General features: G+C 47.4%; 5 protein-coding genes across 5 annotated transcripts; 1 reads left to right on the forward strand and 4 right to left on the reverse strand.

Annotated features, from left to right (window-relative positions):
• Nucleotides 1-9,369: 9,369 nt before the first annotated feature.
• Nucleotides 9,370-10,647, reverse strand: HD556DRAFT_1308035 (uncharacterized protein; the record flags this gene model as incomplete). Its single annotated transcript, XM_041300081.1, has 7 exons — nucleotides 9,370-9,457; nucleotides 9,516-9,670; nucleotides 9,722-9,928; nucleotides 9,988-10,151; nucleotides 10,240-10,366; nucleotides 10,418-10,527; nucleotides 10,578-10,647. 7 exons carry the CDS (start codon nucleotides 10,645-10,647, stop codon nucleotides 9,370-9,372), a joined length of 921 nt encoding a protein of 306 aa, XP_041160799.1.
• Nucleotides 10,648-11,807: 1,160 nt separating this feature from the next.
• HD556DRAFT_1236518 (uncharacterized protein) lies at nucleotides 11,808-13,332 on the reverse strand (the record flags this gene model as incomplete). The annotated part of the gene is made up of 8 exons (XM_041297832.1): nucleotides 11,808-11,919; nucleotides 11,967-12,121; nucleotides 12,243-12,371; nucleotides 12,420-12,558; nucleotides 12,609-12,802; nucleotides 12,855-12,960; nucleotides 13,009-13,158; nucleotides 13,211-13,332. 8 exons carry the CDS (start codon nucleotides 13,330-13,332, stop codon nucleotides 11,808-11,810), a joined length of 1,107 nt encoding a protein of 368 aa, XP_041160800.1.
• A 1,104-nt stretch (nucleotides 13,333-14,436) lies between these two features.
• HD556DRAFT_1442878 (uncharacterized protein) lies at nucleotides 14,437-15,304 on the reverse strand (the record flags this gene model as incomplete). The annotated part of the gene is made up of 4 exons (XM_041306528.1): nucleotides 14,437-14,591; nucleotides 14,665-14,884; nucleotides 14,931-15,014; nucleotides 15,071-15,304. 4 exons carry the CDS (start codon nucleotides 15,302-15,304, stop codon nucleotides 14,437-14,439), a joined length of 693 nt encoding a protein of 230 aa, XP_041160801.1.
• A 417-nt stretch (nucleotides 15,305-15,721) lies between these two features.
• HD556DRAFT_1308037 (uncharacterized protein) lies at nucleotides 15,722-16,238 on the forward strand (the record flags this gene model as incomplete). Its single annotated transcript, XM_041300082.1, has 2 exons — nucleotides 15,722-15,958; nucleotides 16,014-16,238. The coding sequence occupies 2 exons, from the start codon at nucleotides 15,722-15,724 to the stop codon at nucleotides 16,236-16,238; spliced, it is 462 nt and encodes a 153-aa protein (XP_041160802.1).
• A 1,991-nt stretch (nucleotides 16,239-18,229) lies between these two features.
• On the reverse strand, nucleotides 18,230-20,141 carry HD556DRAFT_1369395 (lariat debranching enzyme, C-terminal domain-containing protein). Its single transcript, XM_041302889.1, has 8 exons — nucleotides 19,993-20,141; nucleotides 19,751-19,941; nucleotides 19,614-19,697; nucleotides 19,438-19,559; nucleotides 19,303-19,376; nucleotides 18,757-19,248; nucleotides 18,376-18,706; nucleotides 18,230-18,326 (listed from the first exon to the last, which is right to left on the reverse strand). The coding sequence occupies exons 1-8, from the start codon at nucleotides 19,996-19,998 to the stop codon at nucleotides 18,235-18,237; spliced, it is 1,392 nt and encodes a 463-aa protein (XP_041160803.1). The 5' UTR covers nucleotides 19,999-20,141; the 3' UTR covers nucleotides 18,230-18,234.
• Nucleotides 20,142-25,962: the final 5,821 nt, after the last annotated feature.

Genomic DNA, 25,962 nt, shown 5'->3' on the forward strand with positions numbered 1-25,962 from the left:
CCTTGAATAGCGAGGTAATCCTTTGCAATGCGAGAGATGGTGGGATATTGAATGGAATGGTGCTAAAGGCATTTTAAGTCAACTTGCAAGGAAACACGATGCGAAAAAACTCACGCCCCACCACGCCACTATATTCTCAACATCTTCTAATGGGGCAGCAAGGTACTCGTCGAGCTCCTGATGAGGTCTTCGATTTGCGGTGTCATTTGCAACACGAGTTTTGACAGCATCGCGCATCCAGCTATGGCCGTATGACCCCTGGCGAGCAAGCAAGGAAGGAGCCACAGCAGCTGGCTCTGCAGTGGCGGGCGAGACATTGCAATGATAATATTTGTCGAAAACCTTCCGCAAGCTTCTCATGCCCTCGTCAAAGTCGCGAGGCTCCCATTTACCCTTCGCATATGCCACCTTATAGTTAGGATCGAGCGCTACATTGTACATTAGATAGGGCATCATAATAAATAAAATACATACCGAGGCAAACGAAATAAACATCAGTTTCGTCGATTTTGTGGTACCATTTGCGAATATTGTCGAGGCCAGAGTTGATCGCGGATGAAAAGTCATCAAACTTTGACGAACCAGCCATGTTTTGCCAAGTTTGTTGGAGATACTCGAGGACTGGAATCGCGCGCCATACGGTAGGTTCGCGAGTGGCCGAAAACGATTGTTGAGCATTGGCAGGTTCCTGGTTATACAGTAGGTTAATACAACATTTGAGACTCGACTGGACACTCGCACATACCTGAAGCACGTCATGCATCAGTTCCAACTTCTTCCATTCTTCGGCTGAAAGCTTGAACACTCCATATGACTTGCCCTGCAACTTTGGGACTTCGTCACTGTCATCCGCCAGTTGTATGAATCTATTCACCCCCTGCCAGCAGATAAAATTGAGTTAGTATTGTGCATAGGGATGGTAATAGAAACCAACGGACTTTGCGTAGCTTAAGGGTGCGCTCCAACATACCAAAGAGCGAGGCCCATCGCGTGCGAATCCATTTCAAAAGCTCCAGCTTCGGCTCGTTGACCTCGACACAGCACTGTTGGAAGAAGGTGCGTGCTTGGGGAGATTTCCGAATCTAAAAAAAGGGTTCATTAAATAGTGTTAGCCAGACGAGGGTACACACATACCTGCGTAACAAGCGCAAGGGCTTTTCCTGCAGTGTCGGCAACCTCGAAATCAGTTGATTCTTCGTCTTCGTCTTCATCGGCCATGTTCTTGAGGAGAACGCTTGCTGGTGTAGGTGCGACCTCCTCGACAAAGTGTTTGGCGGCTAAGTGCAAGGCGTGCTCCATACAGCTGAATAGACATCAACATATATAGATCACGATATTAAATAGTTCACTTACCGCACGCGGTGCTCACCAGCAATCCATTTCTTGCCGGAAGGGTCGATAGCAAGAGCAACGGTCTGAATTGCTGTGTCGTTATTTGTAGCATTGTCAGCCGTAAACCATCCAACCTTAGTGCGGATGCCATAGTTATTGATAGTTTGAATCAGGATTCTTCCGATGTTGCTCCCGCTGTGATTGCCGTTGATGATGGTGAATGCAAGTTGCTCTGTCTTCAATTCCCACTCGTGAGGTTTCCCGGCTGGGGAGTCAATGTAATGCGCGGTGACGGAGAGGAAAGGTACACCAGGTTCGGATGTCCATGAGTCGAACGTGATCGAAATTTTGCTATCAACTTCCTTAAGCTTCTCCTTCACACGTTGAACGGCAAGCTGCGCCCGTTCAAGAATTTCGTCTCGAGTTTTTGTGCGATGAGGAATGTCCCTGTCTGAAAGGGAAGGCCGGAGGTATTGAAGCAGCCGACGAAAGGGTCCCTTGTCAACGAGTTGGAACACCTATCTATGGCATGAATATCCTAAGTCACAATTACAAAAAAAAAACACTCACCTCGTCCTCAGACACGATAAGCTCGACAATGTAATCCATTAGACCGGTCTTGGTGAATTCAGGAATTTTAGCCGTAAGGGAGGCATCTAACGTTTGCTGCGCTTCGTCAGTTGCTTTGCAGTTAGGAGGTATCGCCCGATCATGCATCTTGATACCTCGTTCGTTGCAGCGGTCGCGGTATATTGGAAAGTGACACTTCGCGTTTCGAGCGATATGGGTGCGGCGAGTCGAAACACTGCCTTTGAAAAAGCAGTGATTGGTGGGTACATCATTGGCTCTTAAATTGACATTAGTTATGCGTGTGACATTCAAAGTAAAAGTAAAAACGTACCTGCAGATCTCGCACCACCAGCCGTCTTCGGGTTCTTGGGTGTGCGGATTGATGTGTCCCTTCTCCTGAGTAAATACTACCTTCAAATCCCCACTGCGCTCCTCTTTCTTCTTATGCTTGCGATCCTCACGATCCTTGTCTCCAAATACCTTGGTCCGCTCGTAAGCTTCTTCGGCCTCTTCTTCATCATCTGAGCAATCTTCTAGTGCAGGGGGTTCGTCGTCATTGTCATCGTGGGACCCACGTTGCACTCGCTTGGGTGCGGGCTGTCCTTGGGGAGGCACTGGAGCCACTCGTTTGGCAGCTTTGGCTGGAGCTGTGTTGCCAGCATTGCGGATTTTTTCTGTTGGTTTAACAGCTCGGCCTGAGCGAGACACGAAGGCAGTTAGCTTGCCATTGGATGCAGGAGGCGGAGGTGGAGCAAGCATGGGGGTGTCATCGTCGGGATCATTGTACCAATCGATGGCGCTAGCGTCTTTGAGTTGGCCATTGGATCCAAGTGCGCAAGACATTCTCGCAGCCAGAAGGGTGAATATTGTACCTGTAGTAGCTCATTTATACCAAAATTTGTGGTTAGAGATTAGAAAAATGCGACGCACCTTGAACATATTGTTGCCATGCAATGACTGCAACAGTTGATTGATGTTGAAGCAAAAGCAAGTACCTGAACGAGCATCCCAAAGATATGTTCTGAACATAGATTAAATTATAATCCTAATAACGATTAACATAGGGCTTACCAAAACGTTGAATAGATCACAGAGGAAGTCAGACGTCACTAACAGAAATGCATTCAGTCTTTTGGTCGTGAAGTAAGAGCCGTTCTGGAGATCAATGCTCCCAGAACTGCCAATGGCCATATGAGTTTGTTGCCAGGTGATCAGAAAAAATATTAGGATAGATGGATAGCAATAAGCTGAGGACCTCAAGCGGATCATAGACAGAAGGAAAGAACCGTTCGAATGCGTTCGAACGGGTCCAGACGGGTTCACAAATCCGAGGCATCAGCCGAACGCTGAACCTAATAATAGGTTCGGTTCTTACCGTAGGCTGAACCTCGGACCGAACGGACAGTCCGGTTCGGAAGGGTTCGCATTCGAACCGAAGTTCCGAACCGGACTCCGGCATCACTACCGGTCATGGACACGACGCTCCCCGCTACCAGTTCGTCCTTGTTCAACGTACCCAAGTTAGCCGAGGACGGCTCAAATTGGATCACTTACAAAGAACGTACATTGACGGCAATCGGAGCAAGAGGTTTGATGTGTTATGTGGACGGCCAGGCAGTACGACCTATACCTTTCCTAGTCGATCCCAAGACTGGGGCCGTAACGAAGAAAGACGGCACTGTTCCCACCCAGACCGAGATCAACGACCTGGATAAGAAGCTGGATGAGTACTATCAGCGAAACTCGCTGGTAAAACAGCAAGTTTTCAGTACCATAACGGATCGCCTACTCCTACGCGTCCAAAAGCTCGAGGCCGCGTCCGATGTCTGGAAGGAAGTGTGTCAGATACACGAGGGTAAAACGGAACTCATGCAGATAGACCTCCGTCGCAGACTCCAGGACACGTGCTGCGACGAGAACGGAGATGTTCGTGCGCATTTCAGCGAGATGCTGCGCATCTGCGAGTCACTTGCAGGAATGGGCGCATCAATCGACGAGAAGGATTTTTACGCCATAATATTGGGGTCCCTCCCCGAGTCCTACCGTCCCATCCTCTCATCCATCAATGCCGCAGCCAAGATAACACAGAGGGTCCTAAGTACCTACGAGCTCGTTAATGTCATCTCTGAGGAGTACGAACATCGCTTGCTCACTGATAAACGTCCGTCCAAACGAGGCACTAACTCGGCCCTTTCGGCACGTGCCAATGACACGAAATCCAAAGGCACCGATGGCACAGCACCCCACTATAACCCCGATGCCGTCTGCCACAATTGTGACCAAAAAGGTCATTATAAAAACGAGTGCTGGCGGAAAGGGGGAGGAAAAGAGGGTCAGGGACCAAAGCAAAAGGCAAGAAGGGGAGGACGCACCCAGAAGCAGAGTGCAAACACTGCAAAAGACTTTGAGGCCCAAGACAACTATGCATTCGCAACGTCAGACCTTGCGAGCATTGCTGAGGCCATGCACATACCTGCCGCACGCCGTGGAGCAATAGTCGACTCCGGCGCGACGTCGCACTTCTGTCCCGACAGGTCCAAGTTCCAAAATTTCGTCGAAATAAACCCCCAAAAGGTGTATACTGCCAACGGATCGATTGTCAGTGCTACAGGTCGTGGTGATGTAAGAATAGACTTACCATTGGGGTCAAAGAGAACGAGTGTCACCTTGAAGGACGCCCTATACGCCCCCGCTATGGCGTTCACACTGATCTCCACGAATCGTATCGCCTCCGCCGGTTTGGCTGTCCTTTTCAAAGGGAAAATGTGCAAGATTCTCTCGCGTGCACCCCAAAGGGACGTCATCGCGGAGATCCCGCAGGTGGAAGGACTGTACACTGTTGGGACGAAAGCGCGTCAGGGTCACCACGCAAACGTAGCAAAAGAAAAGCTTACCCTTGGCCAGCTACATCGTAGGCTGGGCCACGTTGGCCAAAACACATTGGCGGATGCTGTGAGGAAGGGGATGATAGTGGGCGTGGACCTAGACCCGGAATCCAAAGCCGAATTCTGCGATACCTGCATGAAAGCTAAGTCAGCGCAGAAATCCTTTCCCAAAGAGACGAAAACGCGCGCACTCACCTATGGGGATCTAGTCCATACGGACCTCTGGGGACCGGCCCAGACGACGAGTTTGGGTGGCTGCAAATATTATGTCAGTTTTACGGACGACTTCAGCCGCCAAACACGACTGGAATTCCTCAAGCAAAAGAGTGACGCACTTACAGCATTCAAGTCCTACGAGGCGTGGGTGACCCGGCAGTCGCCAGGTGTGCGCGTGCGCAAAGTCTGTTCGGACAGAGGAGGGGAGTATCTGAGCACTGAGTTCGACCAATACTTGCGTCAGCAAGGCATCGAACGACAACTAACGGTGCACGACTCACCGCAACAGAATGGTGTCGCCGAACGACTCAATCGCACCCTGGTCGAGCATGCGAGAGCGATGCTCCTGGGCAAAGACATGCCAAAGTATCTGTGGGCCGAGGCCGTTAGTTATGCAACATGGCTCAAGAACCGCTTACCTTCGAGAGCCATCCCAGGTAGCACGCCCTACGAGATGGTGCGCAAGTCCAAACCGGACTTGTCGCGAGCCCACGAGTTTGGGGCAACAGTTTTCGTCCATGCCCTGGAGGCTGGCAAGCTGGAGGCGAGAGCAGAGGAGGCAGTCTTTGTGGGGGTAGACGCTGAGAGTAAGGGATACCGGGTATATTGGCCCGGTAGGCATCGAGTGACGGTCAAAAGGAATGTCACCTTCGCGCCGATCCTGGCAGCCGATGGTATGCTGGACGAGGGGGAGTCTACTGCTGTAAACGAACATAACAGCGGCAACGGTAATAATAACTCACCTAATAGCGTCCAGCCCATCACCAGGCCACAGCAACCTCAGCCATCTACTCCTCAGCAACCTCAACCATCTACCGCCCAGCAACCTCAGCCATCTACTCCTGAGCAACCTCAGCCATCTACTCCTCCAACGAGGTCGACAAGGGCAAGACCACCCCCCGGATACTATGCGGCCCTAAACGAGGGTCAGACGGCTGCCCTAACAATGGAGAATCTGTTAGAGGCGTCAGAGGTAGACCTAATGGATGAAGAAAATTATCTTCACCTTGCCTTGGCCGCCGCAGAGCCGGAACCCACACTCCAACAGGCCCTAAACGGTCCTGATGCCGTTGAATGGCAAGAGGCGGTGGACTATGAGATAAGTCAGTTGGAGAAGCTAGGTACGTGGGAGGTAGTGGACCCACCTCGAGGCGCCAACGTCATACCGTGCCATTACGTCCTGGCCACCAAACGCGGACCGGACGGCGAGAAGCTGAAGTTGCGGGCCCGACTCGTGGCTAACGGGCAGAGGCAGAAGCTCGGCGTCAACTACTTCGAGATTTTCGCCCCCACTGCCAGCATGATAACGATCCGGATGGTCCTAGCAATGGCGGCTCAGCGAAACTGGGAAATACACCAGGTAGATATTAAAAGTGCTTACCTATACGCCAGCATCCAGGAGGAAATATATATGCGTGCACCACCCGGCTACTTGAAGGAGGACCAGCGTGGAAAGGTGCTGAGATTGAGGAGGAGTTTGCCTGGCCTGAAGCAGGCAGGATTCGAGTGGGCCGAAGAACTATCGGGTGTATTCCTAACGTTGGGATTCAGCAGGTCCAAAGTCGATCAAGCAGTGTACTACAAATGTACCTCCAACCAGCATACTGTCATTACAGTGTCCGTGGACGACATGGCCGTGACGTCGAACGACGTGGGCCATATCCACCGCTTCAAGGCCGAACTCCAGCAGTACTTCGAAATATCGGACCTGGGAGAGTTGAAGTGGCTGTTAGGGCTGAAGGTAACGAGGGATAGAGTGGCACGTACCATTACCCTGTCCAAAAAGGCGTACATCGCGACCATCATCGAACATTTTCGTTTGGGCGAGGCCAAGAGTGTACAGACCCCAATGGAGGCTACAACGACCCTGTCAGTAGAGCAAGGCCCCGCGACCCACGCCGAAATCCAAGATATGCGCGACGTACCTTATCAGAGGGCCATTGGGTCCCTGATGTACGCGGCCACCAGCACCCGGCCGGACATTGCGTTCGCAGTCACGACATTGTCGCAATTCATGAGGAACCCCGGCAGACCCCATTGGGAAGCTGCCAAACGGGCTCTTCGTTATCTGAAGGCGACAGATGGGATGGAACTGACCTTGGGAGCCACAGATGCCGGGCTAGAGGCATTCATCGACGCCGATTGGGCATCGCAGCCACACAGGCACTCGATGTCGGGGTACGTCGTGATGTTCAACGGTGCACCCATAGCCTGGAGTGCACGGAAGCAGCCGTTAATAGCACTGTCGACGGCAGAGGCTGAATACATCGCACTCACCAGTGTGGTGCGCGAACTCCTCTTCCTACAGCTACTCCTCGGCGAACTCTACGAAGCCCCAAGCCTCCCAACGTCCATCTATTGCAACAATCAAGCTGCCATTGCGTTAGCGTCAAATGGAAAGTTCCACTCGAGAACGAAGCATATCGACTTACGATACCACTTCATCCGTGGGCACGTCAAGAACGGTGTCTTCAAGCTGCTCTACTGCCCCACCGAGGACAACGTGGCCGACGCGTTCACCAAGGCCTTGCCGCGTCCCAGACTCCAAAGGTTGAGAGGGATGATGCGTTTGGATAACGCTCGAGGGGGAGTGTTGAGATCCGACGAATCCGAAGGAGAGAAGGCCGAAGGAGGAAGAGCCGAGAGGGAGATGGACCAACCGGCCGAAGAATAGAGCCAGAGGAGAGGACACCAAGTGCGAGCGCATCCAAACGGAGAATGAGGTCGACGTGTCGTGGCCAACTCGTGCGCTGTCCATCTTTTAGTTTAGCTTAGCGTAAATTACTGTACCTGGGAGACTCACCTTATAAGCCCAGGTACCCGCATCCAAACATCTCAGTTTCAACTCGAATACTGAGATGTAAGTTAGTATTTTCGTAACGTTCGACTCGAGGTCTAACGTTATATTAGATTCGTACCTTTGTGTCTAGGTACAACGTTTGTTAATCTGAGTTTCAACTCGAATACTGAGATATTCGTACCTTTGTGTCTAGCTGCGCGTGACCGTCTCGCTATACTCTCAATAAATAGTCATTGGCTTATGTATACCTAGTTGTACATGGCTCTGAGGCAAATAAAATAACAAAGGAATGGTCGTGAACTCATCCAACTTGATCTGGAAGTTGAATATAGAATATAGGAATGGCGTGTCAGTGGCCGCGTCAAGGCTCGTCAGTGCCGCGTCACATGCGCGTCACGCCGCGTCACGACCGCGTCACGACCGCGGCAGGCGCGGCAGGACCGCGTCAAAATCATCACTGAAATTCAAGATGTAATATAAACCCATATCTTGACAATATAATGTAGACAATAACCGTAATCCGTCACAATATGATAGTTGGTTATATATGGTCGTGTATATACATATATGGGTATCCTCATTGACCAATTTGAAGCATGTTTGCATAGACTTAGCTACACTAGCATTAAGCATCAAAAGTGCGGACATCCTCATATATTCAGTGTATTATATTGGTTTATCACCAAAGCACCATAAGCCAGCTTTGTGCAATCTCTCACAACTTGCTACTCCAAGAGATGTATGAGTCTTACCGGTGATAATTGTGCAATATTCCATCATCAATATTTATCAAGATATGTAGACCAAGTGTTTCTCATTTTTCGGTTATGTAAAAAAGAGTCTGGTACTGCACAAGTTTCAAAACTATAGTCTCATGAAGTTTGTGACATAGACTGGACCAAGTCTTCACCAGTCAAATACAGCTGTATATTTTCCAGCTGAGGCCACCATGTGAACATCGGATCATATGTCACCAACTTCCTTTGTACTGCCAGTTGCATATTTTGCACGTCACTCAACAGCATGTAAAATCAAGCTAGAAAATTCCACAGAGTAAATAGATAAATCATTGTGTAGATATTTGCAGTAGATAGTCTTGTACTGTACTAGTTCAAAAAATATAGTTTCGGAAGTTTGCCACATTATAGGGAGCGAAGTTGATACACATATCATGAGACTTCAAATCCTTAAGTTCAGACATCATATGAGTATCGGCTAAAATGTTACACAGAAAGACTATATGGTAGTTCATATATTGCAAATCTCATTGGATCGTATGTAACATCTAATTAGATAATTCTGCAAAATGAATAGAGGAATCATTATGCGGATCTTTGCAGCAAAGAGTCTCGTACCGCACTAGTTCATAAAATGTAGTTTTGCCAGTTTGCCATAAATATGGGGTGAATCTTACACAGGCATAATGTAGTTCCAAACCCTCAGAACATATACATAATAATGCGTCCATGAAAAATGTGGTGGCATTAAAATTTTACATGATTGTTTTATCAGTACAAATACAACTATTAAACAGTGTTGTACATAATGTCTTAAAGAAGGTTCTCGTTAGGCACGTCGAGCAGTCATGGCAACTGACATTGTGCTGGTCTTCTGAGGTCGGTAATGCGACACATTCCTGCGGCCAAACACTTGGCTGAAAAGCATCAATGTCACTGAGTTGGTGAGGTAGACTGATCGGCTGTGATACTCACCGGTTCCACCATAACAAGAGGTTTTCTACATCTTGTGCTGCATCCGGTGAAGAAGGAAGTTCGAAATAATCGACAATGTTGTGATAGAATTCATTGTGGTCGAAGTCATCATCAATAATCCGCCATGCGCCTGCACTGGACAATGCAAAACGTAGCTAAATCCATTCTGTCATTAGCAAGTGATCATTATGTGAGCTATGTCCTACCTGAACGGCCGCATATGCAAGAGCTCTAGGCTGCATCGATTTCATTTGCAGGAGGCCTGCAACATCACACCGTGTGCGCCTCTCTCCTGCAGTCCTCTGACGTTTAGGAAGATGGACTTGTGAAGGTGTCTCGGCGCTAGTGTCAGGTTGTGACGTTTCTGGGTCTTCTTCCGCTGAAGTAGGAGATGTAAATATATGTTTGACCGCCTGTGATCTGTTGTCAGTACTGTGGGCATCAAACATAGGATCCTCTGATTAGTACGTACCTTCAGAAGGAGTTCACCTTTGAGGAATCCTTTTGTAGGATTGATTGCGTCGTATTGTCCATCCTTGTATAGAAATGATGGCCAAGAGTATGACGTTACACGATAGTCAGGATGGTAAGAGCGAATGGCCTCTCGGACACTGTATATAATTAACAAGTTGCACCCTTGATACAATGAATACTCATGTAGCATCATTCCAGTTGTAATCAACAGGGCATAGTAATCTCCCTGTCACGTCATGGTAGAACCCACGACCAGATTTGTCTCGACACTGAATGGAGGGTTTTGGAGTCGGTACCATCTGCATCAACCACACAGCGATGATAAACTTGAGGCTCGTAGTGTCATCTGCTCTTGCGGCATCAGCACCACGATTAAGCTAATGAAATCTAAGAGTTAATGAGCGCGCTGTTGTTGTAAGGTCTCACACCTTGCTATATAATTCGGCCAGTTCAAAGCTGTCGGCCGAGGATTGTACGAGCTTTCGCACTGAAGGGCACCATACTAGGAGCTTCTTGTATGTTTGGTACCGTCTGTTCTCTCTAACAATAAAAAGTCAGTTCCTGTTCACGTATGAAGTGTGCACATACGTGGGGTCTGAGGATTCAAGTGCATCAGCTTCCGATGTATCAGATGCACCAAGGGCAACACGTCCATCATTGTACCGTGAAAAATTGGATCATGGAATATATACCCCGATAATGCTTGTAATGTCCGTAATCAGTGTAATATAGACAAGTTGAACTATCAGCCCATGCACTGGAATGTACAGGAACCCTCCTTTCCTAAAGCTACACATTCAGAGTACAGCGGTGCTGGACACTAATATTTCTCCTGTATTATCTTAACATAGGAAGTATTACAATTAATTAGGGTGAACTGTAATCCATCACCCTTTATGCGGAGAATATATCACTGAGTCTTTATGACTTTGTACGTGAGAGTTGTGCAGTGATTAGGAAAATACGTAAGGTATCACGAGTTTTGTTGAGGCATTGTACTTTGCCATCAGAATGAGCAAGTTGATTCTGGGGTCACAGTTAGTATAAATTTTGCCATCGAAGACGCAATAGCACTTGGTTGCAAAGCTCAGTCTTTACGAGAGCATCATGTCTTACCTCTCTCGGCGAGGGACTAATTCCACTGGACAGTAGACATGTGCATTTATGGATGATAAATCTATCTACAGTCGACATCTCGCCAGCATCAGCAATATGGTCGAGGATCGGGAACAACATACAACTTTTTTCAGGGTACACAAAGTCAGTTTGAGCCGCAGTCGATGACCATTCTAGGTAAAGCTGTCCATGAATGAAACTACGTCAACTCGATGAATTATTTTTGTTATATTTCTACATTTCTGCTTCTAAATGGAATATGTTCCTATCAGTTAGGGTACTGCCAGGTTTGACCCGTCATGGGCGCGTTGCCTCGTTATGGGCGTGTCGTGCGCGTTGCCTCGTTATGGGCGCGTCGTGCGCGTTGCCTCGTCATTGGCACGTCGTGCGCGTTGCCTCGTTATGGGCGCGTCGTGCGTGTTGCCTCGTCATGGGCGCGTCGTGCGCGTTGCCTCGTTATGGGCGCGTCGTGCGCATTGCCTCGTCATTGGCGCGTTGTGCGCGTTGCCTCGTCATTGGTGCGTCGTGCGCGTTGCCTCGTTATGGGCGCGTCGTGCGCGTTGCCTCGTTTATATCCTACCAATGAAATTGAAACATGTAGCTTAGTATTGAGAATCGGCTGATTTGAACAAATAAAGAATATATATTCTGGAACCAATCTGTCTACAGTCTAAGAATTTTATATAGTTGCGCAGTCCAGCCTTAAGGAGAACCTCCCTCATGAACAGCCCTCTGCGAAGTCATCCTAGACACGGAGAACCTCCCAAGCTGCGCTGGTGTAAGAGGTATAGCCCGAGTCTTTCCAAAAACCTTCCTGTAAGGAATGAGACCAGTTGGGGCGTGAAAAAATGAGAATATTACCTGTTCCACCACTTTAGCAACTCCTTGATGCGGGCTTGTGCGTCAATGCCAGGTGCGACTTCGAAAAAATCAACAATGTTGTTGTAGAACACGTAGTAGTCGAAGTCTCCGTCAATACTCCGCCAGGAATTGACGTTGGAGAGGGAGAACCGAAGCTATAAGTAAAAGTTAGCCCTGAAGGTAAAAAAAATACGTGAAGGCGCTCACACGAACCTGACAAGCGGTGTAGGCGATGGATCGTGGGGTAACCGACTTCATGCCGATAATATTTGCCACGTGACTACGAGTAGTCATGTCGCTCTCAGAGGACCGGCGGCGTTGAGAGGCTACAATAGCGTCAGCACCATCACCATCACCATCAACTTCTTTGGCAGAAGATGGAGATGTGAATATATGTTTGAAGGCCTTTGTTTCAAATAAGCAGTGTTGGCCATTTGAAATAGCACGACTTACCTTGAGGAGCAGAGCCGAACGAAACAGTCCCTTTTCGATGTTGCCAGAGTCAAAAGTGTAATCCAGGTATAACATTGCTGGCCAAGAGTATGCTGTGACAAGAAAGTCAGGGTCCCTGTCCCTGATTTTTTCCTTAGTCCTATTGCGGCAGTGAATACATTAATACTACCACGTGCAGATGGCACTTACAAATTGAGAGACCAAGTATACTCTACGGGACACAAGAGCTTGCCAGTGATGTGATGGATGAACCCGCGATCGTCTTTGATATTCGTGTGAAGGGGCGGGTCCAGGGGATGAAAAAGTTCAGTGAGCCACGCGACAATCACATGTTTGAGATTGGCGGTATCATCCCCTCGGGCGCTGTCCGCGCCCTTACGCAGCTAACAACATAGGATCAGCGATACAGAAATAATTCCCGAAGTAAGAACTTACATCTCTCAAAATGTAATCAAGTTCATCAACATCCGACGAAAGTTTTTTTTTGAGCCAGGGAAGGCAACGAAGTAGTTCATTGAACGATCTGATGGTCCTGTCCTCGCTGGTCAAAGTTAAGGGAGTTACGGGCCAAACAGAGAGAAGCACTCACTCTTGAGTAGAAACAAGCTGATCTGGCAAATCCAATGAGTCCAGCAACTCTTCACGTCGGTCGTTTTCAGCTATGAGGTCCTCGAGTCCATCAAACAAGGACACAAGCCGACGGATGGCTCGTCCTTTGTGTACGTTAGAGTCGATTTGCCTGTGCACATTTGGAATGAGAGTATCAAGTCAAAAAGAGGCCAAAAACGTACGGCTTGACCCGCTTGTTACTGGCCCTGAGAACCTCAACCTCCTGTTCCAGAGCCGCAATACGTCGTTTAGCACGAACGACAGCAGCAGCATCATCGTGGTCAGAGGAGGATTCTATAGCCATGGAGAAAGTTAGAGAAGTGGAGGGCGCAGAGGATGGGGAACCCTTGACAGCACGATCCCTTTTTATGTGATGACCAGACTGAATATTTCCAAAATCTGAAGCATGTGATATCCGAATGAATATGTGAAGGCAAGACACTTGCGTGTGAGGCCTGTATGCTGTGTTGTCAAGCAGCACAGCAATTAGCCCAGAATGAACGTGACTCACCAGTAAGATATTCGTAATGTGAAGAGAGAAGTGTGATTGCAAAGTGGGGTCGGAGGCAATTCGGCAGATGCACCTAGAATCTAGATGACAAAAGGGGCATTGTGCAGAAGCGACGAAGTGGATACGAACAAAATACCTTTCTCGACGCTGATAAGATACACATATCGGGAGGCGTGCATCTCTGCCTTTGTGCACGAATAATCTAGATTCGCCGCACATGAATCGACCACATCAGGCCACCGTCAATACCATGCGAGACTGACAATTACATACAAAGGAAGCCTACCAATATCCCTCTGCGTGACCTCTAAAAACTGTAAGAGTTGTTTGCTAGTGGAGCAAGCGGCTTCCGGGGGCTGTCATTTATCGATGATTGGTAAGAAAGGGACCGGGAAGACGAGTTCTTCATGTACGTACGACACTGATAGTAGGGAAATAATGCCCCCTCATGCTTAGCGTGGAGTGTACGTCGGAATGAGTGAGTCAGGAAAGGAGAAAGGGAACCAAGTGGCCAATCTGGAGGTACGAGGGGAATGACCTGTATATGTTTTGTATGAGACATCGTAACGACAAGGTAGTGCACATCGAGTTCGTGTCTTTAAGAAGGAATGCACTCACGTCAACAGCATCTAGACTCGCAGCCTGTGAGCTCAGTAGTCTTGTGGTTTGCTGGGGCTGTATATGTGTTCCAGTCTGCGCCCGTAGCACGAGCCCGCCTTGCACGACATTGCAGCACGAATCCGTCACGACCGTTGTATTCTCGCAGGAGTACTGTACTGGGAGACGCATCTAACATTCTCAGGCTCCAAGTCAGTGTTGGACGTTGCATTTATGAGTGACTTATCCTACTGAAGGCGATGAGAACGAGTCGTGCCGGTGTCGACAATACCAGCAGTCTCAGACAAATGATGGGACCTCCATAGGAAATAGACCGGTCGATGCACTAGCAGGTTTGTCTGTGACAGTGGGGACAACGTCGAAGTTGGAAATGGTACCCTCCGTCAACTCAGTTGGTCCAACTCTAAGAATTCCATCCGGAGGTGATCGGAGCACTTGTCAACAGTAAAGACCAAATACAAATGTATCAACTCAGGTATAGTAACCACCAGTCGAAAATTCAGTGACCGTCGCCTAAAGCTTCACAGATCCTAGACAGCACCAACGTCTGTCTTTCAATAGCACCCTCGATGCTAGATATTGCCTGAATGATGGTCTTGGACCGGGTTGGGCGTGGACTGAACTCAAACGGTGTCTGTAGCCGTCTGCGCTTCTTTGGCGCAATAGAACCTGTAGCAGAAGCGCATTCAGGAGAGTTGGTCCTGTTGTGCCCAGACTTGCAGGGTGTCTGTCAAAAATAAATGATTTGTAGAAGGATATGCAACATTACTCACGATGTCCAATGCAATTTGCCTTTTCTTCAGAATGGGCAAAATCTTAGTGGTATCTTTAACTCGAGCATTCCAATCCTCAACGTTCTGAAAAACCGCAACGAGGTATGTTTGGTGCTACGGCGGACAGAATATGCACTTACTTTTTTCAGTTGCTGGTATTCCTCTTCGAACTGCTCCACAAGCTTCATGGCACGGTCTACATCTGGAGCAGCTCGGCCATATGCCAAATTCTCCGCCCCAGGAGTGCAAATGTAGTCGTCACTGAAAGCGACTCCTGCAAAGACGTCCTCCGGCGCGTTCAAGTTGTCCGTAGTAGAGTTACTGGCACTGACACCGAGCAAGATCGCTTCAGCTGCGTCATTACGGTCAGACATGTGAGAGTCGTGGCTATAGCAGCGGCCCTGAAACTTGAAGTATGGTGACATGATTATGAGCAGTGTCGTTTCTCCCAAAAGTGAAGGTATTTAAGCCTGTCAATAGACCGGGCGTCATTTCCTACTCACCTTCAGCAACCCTTGAGCTAAACCCAGACTGAGTATATCGTGCCGGATCTTTTCCGCACCTTCAGGTAATCATTTGTGAAGAGCAGTGAAGAGTTCTAATTGGCCGATATCTATAGCACAGTTAGCCAATCAAAATCGCTCCTTGAAGGAGCGGAGCCAACTCAGCTCTTGGTGCATGCCGTATGTATCTTAAAATCTCCGCTACAAATTTGTACTGAAATCTCCTTGGATGCAACCACGGTCCTAGTTACCGGATTTTGCGCTCGTCCAGAGGGATCACATCTCCAAATGTCCACGCCTGCTCTCTCATCCCCCATCATAGTATCACCTGATGTGCGCTCACCTTCAAGATCCCCCAGTATAATTCAAATGTCCCTCCAATCTCAGACATCAACGGGTCTACCGAGGGCCTCCCTTTTAAGACGCACAGGTAGTCCAACCAGTGGGCACAGTGCAGGGAGCGCGGGCAGTCCAATGAGGCAGTATGGCATAGAGGTTGCAAACAATGAATATTTCCATCACATGGTAAGTCTGGACTCTATTGGCTGCTGAGAAACTGCTCACTATATATTACTTGCAGTACTCCATGGTCGACTTCTGCAGTTCTGACCGGAAGTCACTATTAAAGTTAGCAAAGAGCACGCATCACATTGTTCGTGGTGGCCGAGTGGCTGCTCAAGCTAGATTCGAACAATTTCTGTCGTTATTAAAAGCATTGGGTGAGGAGTTGGACGACTGGAAGTGGAAGGAATTCGAGGCGGAACAAACCTTGTGGTCATTGCAATCGCAGGAAGGGGACGTCTAAGCCAACATTGCAGTAACAACACATTTCATAATTATATCTCTGTATCAACATGCGGCAACAGTAGTGGCAACAGTAGTGGCAACCTCCACGTAAGTTGATATGTATATAGTATTCTTATCATATGATGTCCTGCATGTATAGTAGTTCATTGCATTTGACTTTTTGGCCTCCCAGCTCGTGCGTGCGCATTCTATGTATGTGTCTTCTGCTGATCGTAAGGGTCATATTCGTGATCTGCTACGTGTGTACATGTATATAATGATGGTTGTATCTCGAACACTATTCTGTTTGAGTTGCTGAAGTATCACGCTCCAAAGCCAACTTTAATATTTGCATGACACACTACTCAGTGCGCGATACAACATAGGGTGCGCGATACACAACAACGGAGTACACAATACAACATAGCAAAGTGCATGTAACACAGCCCACAAGTGACGTGTTCCAAAACTTAGTATCACAGCGGAAAGAGTTTGGTCAGGGTAGCAAGGTATAGGCAATAAAAGTCCGTAATTATTACTAAAAAAGATACCAAGAGGTGGCAGTAGGGCACGAGAGATTAAACAGCAAATGTTCATGTCGCCGATAAAATAATCCTGAGGCCGGGTATTAATATGGATGAGGGACAGATGGGCTATCGGGATCGTGGATACCACGCAAAGATTATATTGGATGGTTATGGCTCTACGAAGTTAGGCAGCATGGAGACATGACAAAGAACACTCGAAAAATGTAAACGACTCAGCGGTAGTGATGGATGGGGCTGGCCAAGGTCTCCCAACAAGCAAACCCGTCGACCGAACCATCAGTTCAGTCTGATAATAATCCTGTTCCGGTTCAAGAAGGGCCTGAACCAAGAACTGAACAAAAAAAAGATAAAGAAATTGATTGACGCACCGGAGAACTAGATGTAGGTGACCCTCCAGTGAAGGTAATCAGATAGGTAGCAGGTAGTATAGACAGAATGTACCTCTTCCAGGAGCTCATCGTGTATCGAAAGAGAATTAGTGATCAAAGAGACTAAGGTTTGCAGGATCCGAAGTTGAATGTCCACGTCTTGGCTCATGGCATCGTTCATCGTGCTTACGATGAGTGGAACAACAGACTGTGGTACAGCCTTGAGGGCTATCAAGCGCTGCAGCGATCCCAACGAGATGGCGACGACTTTCGCGTTTTTGGTCGCACACCCCTTGAACACTGGACGGAGAAGATCATCTGACTGTGCGCTGTCTGTGGGTGAACGATGAAGAAAGCGAGGCACGTTTGAATGGAATCACGTACCAGATGCCAAAGATGCTGCCGCTTGCTCCAGAGAGGACCTAAGTATCGCAAGCGACTTCTCTGTTGCCTTTGCGTGGACATAGTAAGACGCCAGTACATGGGATGAGCACTTTCCGCCGTACCTCGCGTATTTCTGGATGCTTTCTCCTAGACTCGCTAGCAAGGGACTTTAGACGAAGGTATAAGTGGATCTGGCGGATTGTCGTTGTAAACACAAACACACTTGCAATTCAGTCACTAGGAAGGCTAATGAACTCCTCGTCCTTGTGTTATTCTCAACGAGATTTAGACGAGTCCTGACAAATTCCAACAGGTTTTCGTCAATTACAGGGAAACACAGCCCAGCGCGCAGAAGATCAAGGATTGAAAGAAAATGTCAATTGAAAGTCGAATAATGAATTACAATTGTGTTTGGGAAAGTATATTATGGACGCCTGTTGACAAGAGGTGTGCAAAACTAGAATATAGCACATACACCCGGAGAAACCTCAGAGGCGTCCCCCCCCTCCTGTCACAGCGTGACGGTCACTGTAATTACACCATATTTGGAAGCTTAGTCACACAATCTCAATGCAAACCAAGTCCCAGTACTGATACAAGGGAGGGGCAAACGAGCGCAAGCAAGCTACATATACATGAACGTGCAGTTCGGAAAACACGTAGAAAGCATGAGTGATCTGAACGTGAGATATGCACTTGTCATCGGGAAAGCTTCTTAGGCCCGATTGTCCGAAGAGAAATCAATCACGTTTTGAATGTCAAGCATATCGCAAAAAACGGTAGTCTGAGGATTAGTGTACCAAGGTGCTGCATAACCAATGTCAGTTAATATATCTCAAGGAATCAGTACTCTCACGTTGTTGATTCTTTTGAGCTCCTTCACTTCCAGGACCAGGGGCGCTCTGCACGAATGTCTGGCAATCCAAAATGGTTCGGATGCCAGGTAGAGGGACACCGGAAGAGTCTACTTCGTTATTGCGCACATTGGACTTGACCCATTCCATCTCTTCGGCAACCATCGCACGAGCTGTTGCTTCATTGGGATAATCTGCTTGACGCCGCCTCGTGGAGAAGAATGGGTGAAAAGCGCGTGATATTGCCAGCCATTCCGGATCGAAGGTTAACTTCGGCACACAGCGTTGTCCAGGCATGGTAGATTCATCCGATGTGGTAGGCACATCGATGACCTATATTAGAAATTATCAGAACCATGCCCTATCGACACAAAGCCACATACCTCCATAAATTCTCGGTTTGGAAGGCATTTATCCAATGCGAGGAAGTTTGTCATAGATGGCTGTGGCCGACAAGCAATGGGAGGCAATTGTGTAACTTCCTCTTCTAGGGTTATTTGATCAGGATTGTGAGAAGTCGTTTGCAAACGAGAATATTCAATTGGAGGATTCTGAGATTCAACTGCATCGAAATCATCATCTGCAATTGCTATTTCATCTGGGTTTTGTGGTGGCGAAGTCATGGGCAGAGAATTTGATCCAGTACCGGTTTGTTCATGCTGTACGGTAGCCTGAAAGCGAACATGCAAGTGCGCTGAAAACCACCATTTTGGTTTCAGCGTCCGCAAGAGCCCCATTAAAGGAGGGGAACCCAGGTTGCCCGTCTGTACATCCTGTCTAAAAAATGGTTTGCGGCAAAGGAGGCCCTGAGTATCACCATGTCGCTCGATGTATTGGGGCCAATCATGAGAAAGGAAGATATCCAGGGAGGATAACTGTGATGTATCCAATGTGAGATCAAGAACTCACAAAGACTAAAATTCACGCACCAAGGACAGACGACGAACATTAAATTCCCTGATGTGATATATGCTTCGCATGGTGCCATGATCAGTAAGGTAATCTTTCGTAAAAACCTGCATGTGTTTAATGTGGAGTATCCGAGAACATGATTGGAGAATCACCTAGACTGAAATCATTACTTTTGAAAATTCCAGACGCACCAGCAATACGGATACCATTCACTTGGATGCATCCGGCATGCCCGAGGAAGTATATGTTTGGTGCAAGCCACCCGCCATGATACCTGTGAGAGTAAATAAGTATATCCTTATAGGTAGCGCGCGGAGCGGATGCATACAGTTCTGACATGTAATTCGATGCCTCGTGATTCCCGCCTATTACGATGGTAAGCACCGGAGCAGTCTTTTCTCCTGTATAGTATCTAGAGAAAAGTGTATCAATGCATGTTTATGTCAACTAGGTATTGGCACGTACTTGTGGAAATCACCTAGCTGCCTATACTTCTGCGGGACAGCCATGCATTGCATGTCTCTGTGATTGCGAATAGCTTGAAAGTCCCCGCACATAAGAAGTAAATCCACAATATAGTTGTGCCTGGCCTCTAGGTCACGTAGGTGCTGGTAGATCGCGTTCAGTGCGCCATGGCTGCATCCCTCCACTGCAATCTATTAGAATGAGTTAGTGGATAATTACTATGACCAGTGGCAAAATTCGACCTTCATGGCCTGAAAGAAAGTGAGGGCTCCTTCTCTGAGATTAACCAAGGATTCTGAAACGATTATTTTCCTTCCTCTATGAGGTCACGATGAGACTAAGTCACTCAGAACTTCGAAGGTCTGTGGCTGTGCAACTCTTTTTGTTCGTGGTACATAGATTCAAGTAGTAAGGACGATGAATATATCTAATTAACTGAGCATGAATTCGTACTACTTGTGGTTGAAATTCGGACCAACGCCCAAGCTTACACCTGAGATCGTCGACAGAAATCACTGAAAAGTTCAGTGTCCGTGGAATGAGCACATGGTATCGATATCGATGGACCCGTCAATGCGTTCCATCTCAGACAATGACGCTGATTGACACCAGACCTGGGGAGTTGATTTCCGTTGATTTGAAGAATAAATGGCTCACATCCTGCGGTTCTCATAATGATGGGCCTATCGGAATAAATCAACGTATTTCAAGGACCCGACTTGCTGACCCTGAAACAATTGTAAGCGGTTTAGGTCTTACTGCTAGTCCTAGTCCACGTTAGTCTCGCCGCGTCACGACCACGGCAGGACCGCGTAGAAAATTACAAGTTGGGTCACGTGAACCACTTCCTGACTTCACACCATATCACTCTCGGTTCATGAGTACCGTTATCAGTCAAAGCTTATTTAGTTCTTCCGAGCTTCCTCAAACCCTGCAGAGACACAGTCCGAGTATACCTCACGACGTTACTCGGTCAATCATTGATATCACACGCCTAGAAGGGATGTTTCCATTTAGAATTCAGAAAACTAATGTATCGAAACTTTGTCAGTGCATGTGGCGCCAGAGTCTCAACTTTGAACCCCAAATTGATCGCACCGAATGCCGATGCTGTGCCACGAGGTGACTATTTCGGGTAAGTATACTAAAAGCTTGATGTACTTACTAGCAAAATCAGTGTTGTCAGCACCGTTAAACTCATTACTCATAAAACTAGAACATTCCGATCGGAACGCGAGTTCACAAAGTTCGCCGCTCCAGATGAATTTCTGGACTTCGGTTCCGTTTCGCGAGCGTTAAACTTTTACTCTTTTTGTACTCGGCAACACTAGCAATTCAGTTTGTTAGGCGAGTGAGTGTGACTTGGCTGAGGCCCTGAGCCCCGCATTGCCCATCCAAAATATAAAGCATGTTGAGTGTGCTTAGCTGCTCACCTGAGATTACACCCAGCTGTTCTTCATATCATGTCACACCAAGAAGGAACTGTCGTCCACCATGATAATTCTCAAGGTCCTCCCCCCAACTATGACCCTTATATGATTTCGTCCCCCGACCATCCATTTTTTCCCGGCGCTCCGGTAAGTCAAAATCTGACACCTAAAATTTGTCTGACCTTTCATATAGATTACCAAGCGAATGTTTAACGATCTTCATCAAGCGGTTTTTGCTATAGTCATATTGCGTGCTTGGACTTTAGCCCCTGCGATACTGAAAGCCGAAGCAGGCCACCACCTCAAATTTGTGGCCTTCAAGAATAATATCAGCGGTAATTTATATTCTCAAAACTCTTCATGTATCTGACCACTACGTAACAGAAACTCAACAAGAAAATCTGGCAATATTGTCCTTGAACACTGAAATTGGGGTACGCGGCCCTATCCGACTATTATCACTTTGGAAAAAGTGCTGCTTCGGATATCTTGTTCAGGCGAATATGTTGGATTCGGTTCAGTTCAGTTTTAGTGCTCTCGTGGTCGACAGGATTACCCTAGCCCGACGGCCTGAAGCACGGTATGAGTGGCTACACTACCATGATTCGCTAACGGTGGGTACTGTTATACATTCTTTTTCCATTCCATTGATGATTCGAGAATGTATATAGGGAGACAGGAGACTATTTCGGAATACTCTTCCGTTAGGATTGATGGCTGAATTTCTCTCCCGCAATTATGCTGATGCCATACGTCATGAAATTTCCAACAACCAGGCAGGCCCTCGAGTCCTCAATAGTGGGCCGGGGCTCATTAATTTTAGGTACACGCTAGCATGCGCCATTGTTACGGTGCGTATAGTAGTCTTTCATTCGTCCAGTAACTAACTGAATTGACCCTCAGTTGCAATATGCCTTCAGTGAAAACTGGAACTGGGCTGCTATTCGGGCATTTGATCCTTTTTACAGTTCAGACTTAGCTGACAGCACGGAAGCTACCAATTTCTTCGAGGAGGTAATCTCAGTCACATCCGAGCTAGTAACTAGCTGGGATATTGTTTGTCCACAACTCAGAGAAACGATCAACATCACAATGTAAGTTCTGGAAATGCTACACTCTATTGAGGTCTAATTGAATATCTACCAGTTGCCACGTAGATCCTCGGATTGCGACACACTCGTGATGATGGGTCTCTGCGTCTGCCCTTTCCATAGTTTACTTGGCATTAGAATATGTTTTTGTCATATATTTCATTATCATCATCCGCCCTGCTCAATTTATCAGACCGACTCATGAGAACAGAGAGAGCAATATTAATGTTCGAAAATCGCTGATATTTTCAATCTCAACACTCGGACAAGAGGTACGTCGATGTTATTGTCGGAGCAGATATCTCACTAAGAATGGTGTCCTAGATTGAACTCATTTGGGTGAGTGACAAGAGTGCCGTATCAGAAGAAAACAAGAGCATGCGATGAATTTGCGACAGAGACAACGCTGGTCTCTCATGACCGTGCTGTATTTTATTGTTCGTATTTGATGTTGTGCTTTAGCGTGGTGGGCAACTTATGCTGAATCCAAAATGTTCTAGATGCGCTATATTGGGATACCTTATTCTACGTATGTGTCGAGAAATATGCCATCGGTATCGATGACAGATGCAGTAAGTATTCTGTAACCATCTCATTCCCATCCAATCCATATGCTCATATGTGGGAGTGAGTCAGATTTCCAAGCATCCAACTTGGCTCAACACAGTTACTTAATAGGTGTAAGTTGGAGTCTTTGATACTAGTGCGAGGGCGTTCACTAATTGGAAGTTTTTAGGTACTATCACGGACTACGCAGTGAATGGCACAAATGTGCCATGTTGGGTAGTAAGTCACCCAGGTGCAATACCTCTGATATTGACCTGACTGACACACGATGCAAGTCATCATGATTGCTCGGTTACATGCCATGTATCAGGGATCTAGAGCGATGCTCATGTTCATTGTTATTAACTTCCTGGCTGTAAACGTCGCCTGCGGAGTAATTGCGGCAACGATACTGTCCTGGGTAAGCTTTACTTGTTGACTTGAAGAGCACGGCTCATTAGACAAACACCAGAGGAGTTGATACTCTCTGGCACATATACGTGCAGCTATGAATTTGTAGTGAACGACCGGCTTTTTATTTCAATGGTTTGGATGCTCGACACTGTTTGGGAGGCCCTCGCATTGTGTCTCTCAGTCTGGGTTGCCGTGAAACACTTCAGTGAGCTGCGACGACTCGACCCATCGACAGGATCGACCATCGGGGACTGTTTCAGAGTGCTGATACAATCTCACGTTCTTTATTTTGCAAGGTGAGTTTGTAATGGGGACGTGGTTGTATTTTTCTGCTCAAGTTCCGCACATGTTGAAGTACCAGTTATTTACTGCTTTTAATCGCCCAATATCCATTGTCAACCTTGACCCAGCTAACGACAACATGCCTTATCCATATACAATTGATATAACTTCTTTGATCTCCCTCCAGGATGTCATGGACCAACATGGCCTTGGCCCCAACGGAGGAATCCTGATCTGTATGGAGTACCTATACATCAACTTCAATTGGCTCGATGCACGGCTGCAAGAGCTGGGATCTGATGGATATGTGCTATTTGACGTACCCGGTCAGGTCGAGCTTAGCATACATCACGAGGCGCTGAGATGCATAGTGCAACGATTGACGAAGATCGGGTTTATGGTACGTTCTATTATGTTGGTTCTGTTGTTAAACAACGCTAATTCATCTCTGTGAATGCGCACTATGCGACCGACACCGCGAAATATGAATATGTTTCCGTACTTCTCCTGTCCCTCCGGACTATGCTGCTCTTGGAACTGCCGCATGTCAATGTTTTGTCAAAGGTTGATTTGATAGCTCAATACGGAGACCTGGGTGCATATGGGTGACCATGCAACATACCAACATCACTTACCTTTCCGGTAGATTTCAATCTCAAATTTTACACGGATGTTCAGGATCTTTCCAATTTGGAGAACGCACTAAATATTTTCATCATCGTGGTACACTGTTCTCACCGAGGAACTGAAAGACTTGAGACTCAAGCGCCGAGCATCCATCCACTTAGTAGAACGTGATCTTATTACATAATCGATTAAAATTTGAGGTTGTTTGGCAAGACCTTTAGAAACAAACAGACCGGGGTGGAGAAATGCATGCCTTGAGACACGACATACTACTACTCCCCCCTAGTGGTATTGAATTCGCAACGACACTCAAACTAACGCCCTCAACTATCACTGGATCTTACAGCCAAGAAAAGCTGCCTCGCGTTCTTACCAATGTTGTTGTTTCAAGATCCAACCTTTTGCGCATTTTCGAAGTCTGGGAGCAACCTCCGCAAATATCAACTTATATGGAAAATGAGCGAGAGCAAAGGGCTCATATACGAAAAGGCACTGAAGCTATGAAAGGCGAAATGAGGGTGGAGAAGGGTGGGTTAATATGGGCTCCGTAAAGGTGAATACCTAGCCTGAAATTGGGGAGGGTAGCTTAGTTGCGTTACAGGCTACTGCAAAGAAAGATCCTTCAATGGTGTCACACTTTCACTTTGTGCGAGAGCATACTCTGCATGGCACTGTCACTGGCATGGAGACTCGGAGCGTGCGCATTATGTCAACTTATGACGACCAACTAGATCGTCTATCAGTGTCCTTCAAGGACGCCAAGGTATGATGGCATTTATTCTGCGTCTCATAGTGGTTCTTGATCGTAATTACAGATAGCTCTTGAGTAGTCGGACGCTGCACACGATCTTGTCACCGTTTCAATACATACGTATGAGCAAGCACCTCTGGCAGATAGTTGGTGTTTGTCTTCATCACTGTGCACATATCTGACCAGGTTTCACGTTTCATTGGATAGTCCCCTTTTCAGAATAGAATTGCGTGCAGACCCCTTGTCCCGATGTGCAGCACTATCTCTTCCAAAGGACGCATTGGCTACTCTTCCGTTCTTTCAGACCCAAGCAGAACTCGACGTAACGGAAGGAACAAAACCACACAATGTGTGCATTCTTCTGAATTCTCCCACTTCTGGCTCGATGCAAATTCGAATAACCAACAGGGACGTACCATACTCTGCAAGTTTCATGCTAGACCTCGTCAACGATGTCGGTGAGCACATTCGGAACATCATCGACTTTGTTTTCCTCCTGGATACAACAATCCAACGGTCGCGGTGCTTTGCCAATCTGAGCAGACGTGGGCTGGGTGCGTGGCATGCTTTGCTTAATTTTCACACAATGACGTGTTCTGTGTAGTCGTCTCAAGGAGTACCGTGACACTGCTTGCCTCTACATATTTACCTTGAATCTCATGAGCCGAAATTACCCCATTATCACGACTGTCGACGGTCTCCCTTACGACAGCGTCTCTCTCCTCCCCTGCGCAACTTCACTTGGAGGTGTCATCATCCTCACAAGTAATTCCATCATCAAGCAGCTTGCCGTGTGTCCCTTCTTGCTATTGGCTGGGCTACACGTGTCAGTGATATGCCAATGCTCCAGCAGACAAAGACCTTGGCCTGTATCTCAAAGGTAGTCGGCTCGTGTTTGTCGATGAAAAGACTTTCTTTGTTATTCAAAAGGATGGCATGATACACCCCATTGAGATTATCCTTGATGGGAGGACTGTATCTAAACTAGTGTTATTACCCGTTATTGCTCAGACAACCATACCAGCTGTCGCCAGACTACTAAATGACGACCTGCTTTTCGTAGGCAGCATG

Source organism: Suillus plorans (assembly GCF_016647745.1).
Source record: "Suillus plorans strain S12 chromosome Unknown HD556scaffold_25, whole genome shotgun sequence".
Lineage (NCBI taxonomy): Eukaryota > Fungi > Basidiomycota > Agaricomycetes > Boletales > Suillaceae > Suillus > Suillus plorans.

Coding starts and splice junctions, on each gene's coding strand:
- HD556DRAFT_1369395 (XM_041302889.1), bottom strand. Junction 19,377..19,437: donor AAGTAATGATTTCAGTCTAG/GTGATTCTCCAA, acceptor TTTTTACGAAAG/ATTACCTTACTGATCATGGC. Junction 18,327..18,375: donor AGCTCAAAAGAATCAACAAC/GTGAGAGTACTG, acceptor TTGGTTATGCAG/CACCTTGGTACACTAATCCT.